This window comes from Mastomys coucha, unplaced genomic scaffold (genome assembly GCF_008632895.1).
Source record: "Mastomys coucha isolate ucsf_1 unplaced genomic scaffold, UCSF_Mcou_1 pScaffold12, whole genome shotgun sequence".
Lineage (NCBI taxonomy): Eukaryota > Metazoa > Chordata > Mammalia > Rodentia > Muridae > Mastomys > Mastomys coucha.
Genome location: NW_022196894.1, coordinates 6995323 through 7000030, shown reverse-complemented (window position 1 = coordinate 7000030; position 4708 = coordinate 6995323). Strand labels below are relative to the sequence as shown.

Genomic DNA, 4708 nt, shown 5'->3' with positions numbered 1-4708 from the left:
CTTTCCCAGGTTCCCCTCCAAAAGAAAAAAGAAAAAGAAAATAAAATAAGAAAAAAATAAAAATAAAACAAAAACTAAAACAATCTCCTGTTCCCTCCCCCTCCCCCTGCTCTCCACCCCACCCTCTCCCACTTCCTAGTCCTGGCATTCCCCTACACTGGGGCATAGAGCCTTCGCAGGGCCAAGCGCCTCTCCTCCCCTTGATGACCGACTTGGCCATCTTCTGCTATACACTGCTGGAGCCACCACAAACCTTAAGAAACTCAAGAAGAAGGAAGCACAAAATGAGGATACTTCGTTCCTTCTTAAAAGGGGGAACAAAATACCCATGGAAGGAGTTGTAGAGACTAACTATGGAGCAGAGACTAAAGGAAGGACAATTTTCAGGCTTCTTAACCTTGTTTATAACATGGAGTGTTGACAGACTTTTTTAAAAATGTTTTGTTTGTTTTGTTTGTTTGTTTGTTTCTTTTATACTGAAATAATAATAATAGTAATTATTCATTATTATTATTATTATAATTCCTGGAAAGACCGCATCTGCAGAGACTGATTGAAGGATTGTGGAGAGGTGGGAAGAGGCCGGGTGAGAACAGCCAATCCTTGCCGACCTCTGTGTCAGAACTAACATCCTATGGCTGGCTGGTAGATAAAAACCTCTTGGAATCAATTAACTTAGCTGGCCACTAGCTTCCACCAATCCAAAAGCTAAGACTGTCATCAGATAACGTCTTGGGCCTGTAGAAAAGCTTCCCTACTTGATGTACCTGCTTCTCTCATGTCCCTACCAATACATTTTTTGTTTTGTTTTTTGTTTTTCGAGACAGGGTTTCTCTGTGTAGCCCTGGCCATCCTGAAACTCTCTCTGTAGACCAGGCTGGCCTTGAATTCACAGAGATCTACCTGCTTCTGCATCCCAAGTGCTGGCATTAAAGACATGTACTACCACTGCCTGCCCCTGCCAATGTATTTTAAAATTGCCTGATTTATGACTGTCTTTGTTCTGTAAAACTATAAAACTTCGTGGAATTGTCTCCACGTTGGAACATGGAGTCTGTGGTTACCTAGATCTGTGTTTCTGAGCCATGGTCACTCAAAATGGTTCCCAAATAAACTCTTAACCGCTTTTAGGCGGAGAGCAGCACTTCTGCATTGACACACGAGTTCTGGAGAGGAAACTCCTATCTCCCAGCCTGTGCCGCAAGAGCCTTTACCCTCTAAGGCATCTTATTGGCCCCTTTTAAATTTTTTGTTCTGAGACAAGGTGTCATGTAGCCCAGGGTAGCCTTGAACTCAAAGATCCTCCTGCCCCAGTCTCTCCAGTGCTGGGTCACAGGATGAATCATGCCCGTCTCCCGCACACCCGTTCTACCTTAACTTCCCAAAGCACAGAACAGCTAAAGACAACGTCCACCGCACAGTGGTTCACTGCGAAGCCCCAACCTGTCCCTTCTCTTCCAACATCCCAGTACAATTTTCATGCATTAAACTTTTATTACAGTGTATTTTATTTTGAAACTTTTTCCTCTTTCTCTTTTTTAGTGTGTGTGTAGGTCAGAGGGCAATGTTCAGGAGTAGGTTGGTTCTCTCCTTCTACCATGTAGGTCCTGAGGACAAAACTCAAATTGTCAAGCTTAGCAGCAGCCACCTTCACTGACTAAGCAGCCTGGCCAGCCCATCCCCCAACATTTGTTTTTTGAGACTGATTCACAGGCTGGCCTTAAACTTGTGGTTATCCCACTGTCTCAGCCTCCCCAGTGCTACTATGCCCAGCTTATTGATTTGTAATTATTTATTTGTTTGCTTCTGGTTTATTGTACGTGAAGAGGCTTGAGGTCTGGAAGCAAGATCTTTGGGGTCTCCACTGTTGCCCAGGATAGCAAGGCTTCCTTAAGTCTTTGTTCATCAAACCAATAAATGAGGTCTGGAGAGATGGCTTGATAAAGTGCTTGTCTCACAGTCTTCAGTTCGATCCCTAGGACCGACAGGCATGTTAGGCATGCTTGTACTCCCAACACTGGTAAAATGAAGACATGTGGAAGCTCTGGGTCTCACTGACTGGGTAACCTGGCATAACTGGTAAGTTCCAAGCCAGAGAGAGACTATGTCTTAAAGAGGCAACCAGTGTTCCTGAGGTAGTCTCCTGGACTGTACATACATTTGGAAGAACACAGAATGGATTTGCAGTGACTGAATGGGAGAGCGCATGATCTAGAACAGAAAGAGTGAATGACAGAGAGATGGGCAGATGACAGGATGGAGGGTCAGCTGGAGAAATTTTGTGTATCAGAAGCAGGGAGGAGACAGGCCCAGTGTACTTACTTGAGCGTCTCCAGGGCCTTCAGCTGAGGGAAGATGGCTGAGAGCTTCGACACACCCTTGTCTCCAATCTTGTTCTCACTAAGTGAGTCCAGGCTGCAGGTGGGATCAGATGGCAGCCATTGACCTTGTGACCCCAGGTCAGAGTCCTCTAGCCCTGGTCCCTCTCTAGTGCTATAACCTCCTCTCTGGATTTATGGGAGCTGGCCTGAACCACCTGGGGGCGCCATTCAGCTGGTCACACACCATGGACTAGAACTGCTTGACTTTGTAGGTGCCTGCTGAGCTGGTCAACGCCCCGCCACCCCCCAACCTCTTGGAACCTCAACTATTGAGCAGCTCTTTGCTCCCACCTGTCTGCCCTTTGTGGTTGCTAAGAACAGTGAAGGGGGCTGTGTGGGGAAAAGAATTTCAAGCTTGCAAAACTCCAAACTTTTCTTTTTAAATCTGGGGAGTCCCATCCTCTGTCCCTTCCCTGTATTAGGAGTCTTAAGTCCCCATGGTGGGGTCATCTGATGCCCACACAGTTTCCCCACTAAGGAAGTTGTGGGGAAGAGATGGGAGGGAAAATGAAAAAGGAGGAAGACTCCCCATGTGCCCTGGGGACAAAGTCTGGGCTTGTCAGGTCAGAGGGCGGAGGGCCTCAGGGTCTGTAACTTACTCCAGGTGCTGCAGGGAAGAGAAGGCTGGAAGGATCTTTGCCAGTGTGGGGAAAGCCTGGGGGCCCAAGACGGGGCCCAACCTAGGAAGCAATCAACAGCAGAGGTCAGAGCGGAGACAGTGGAGTGCAGAGAGGAGAACAGTCTGTGTGACTCCTTCCCTGACTCCCAGCTTCTTATCCCTCCCAGGTAGGCTCCCATGGCCGCGGCTCCTGCTCAGGACCACCCAGGGGCCCGCTGGGACGCTCCCACTTCACTTTCTGCTTTCAGCAGCAAGCCTGTCCTCATTGCTGCTCACGTCCACACATGCTCACCCTTACCTGGTGAAGCGGTCTACTCCAGCCAAGGTCTATTCCCACTTTGCTTGCCCTTCTATTTTTAAATATATCTGTTCTCCCTCTTCCTCCCCTCCCCTTCTCTCTACCTCTCCCTCTCCTTCCCTTTCTCCCCTCTCTCCCTCTTGTGTGTGTGTATATGCGTGTATGTGCGTGTATGTGTGTGTATATGTGTGTGTGTATGTTTATGTGCAAAGATACAGAGGCCACTGAGCCTGCAACTCACTAATTCAGTACACTGGGAAAACCTCATCTCTCCCCCGATGCTAGGATATCACTTGCATAGAGCTAGTATTGAGATAATCAAAGAACTTGGTTCATGTCTGGACCACGATGTCCAGAAGCCTTACTCTGGGTGCTGCAGGGAAGAAGGCTGGAAGGATCTTGGTCAGTGCAGGGAAAGCCTGGGGGCCCAAGACGGTACCCAACCCTGTTCTGGATCACCCATGAGCTTTTCTATTCAGTCACTGCTTATGAGAGATAAGCTGCAGACAAACTCACTGTGGGGGAGTTCAGGAAGGGTCTTGGAACACTGAGACACAAGGTCAGTGGAGTCAAGGTGCCTGTACCCAAGCTGCAGACCTGAATGTTGTCCTTGAGACCGGCATGGTAGAAAGAACCAACTCTTGCAAACTGCCCTCTAACCTCCACAGCATGGCACACACATATATCCAAATAAATAAGGAAAAAAAAAAGAAAGAAAAAGAACAGAGGAAACCGAGAGCCGGGGTGGACCTGCTGTGCAAGGAAGAGCATTCAGGGCAGAGGCACTGCCATGCGGAGGCCTGGGGCTGGGCCCTGTTTCAGGAGAAAGCCAGAAGAGGGAGCCTAGGGAAGCTCTCCAGCTGAGGCCTCCAACCTGCTGTGTAAGATGACTTCGAACTGGTACCGCTAGATGCTGGGACTGCGGATTTGTGTCCCCATACCCAGTGTAGGTAGTGCTGGGGATTGAACCAGGGCTATGTGAGTACTAGGAAGTACTCCGCCATCTGAGCCACATGTATCCACCTCCACCTACGCACATGTGGGAGTTTTTAAGTGGACTGATCAGTCAAAGAGGCCTGCAGGGTGGGGAACATGGGGGTGGCTGCAACAGACACCCTAAAATAGCCCTTTGTTTCCTTCCTTTCTTCCTCAGAACTGTCGCAGGGCTCCCAATGTGTAGGTGGCTGTTGGCCTGGCTCTAGCCTGTTCCACTCCGCAGCCTCTGGTACCCAGAGTGCAGTTCCGATCACCAGGGAGGGGCTTTTTAAGCTGAAAATAAGTCAAAGCCAGAAAACACCCTGCGGCTGTCTTCAGACATTTCCTCTTTTCAGCAATATTTTTACCTCTGTACATATTTGGCATCTTATGTCCTGTTGAGATCAAGAGAAACTTGGTTATCTGGGGGGGGGG

General features: G+C 48.7%; 1 protein-coding gene across 5 annotated transcripts in view; it reads right to left on the bottom strand.

Annotated features, from left to right (window-relative positions):
• Positions 1-1261: 1261 nt before the first annotated feature.
• The window catches only part of Ciita (class II major histocompatibility complex transactivator), a 40899-nt gene continuing 37452 nt past the window's right edge, over positions 1262-4708 (bottom strand). For all 5 annotated transcript variants that reach the window (XM_031362433.1, XM_031362439.1, XM_031362438.1 and 2 more), the window contains 2 exons: positions 2981-3061; positions 1262-2415 (listed from right to left, as the gene is read on the bottom strand). In XM_031362433.1, coding sequence (XP_031218293.1) covers positions 2319-2415; positions 2981-3061 — 178 coding nt within the window. In that variant the 3' untranslated portion in view covers positions 1262-2318. The remainder of the gene's footprint in view (positions 2416-2980; positions 3062-4708) is intronic.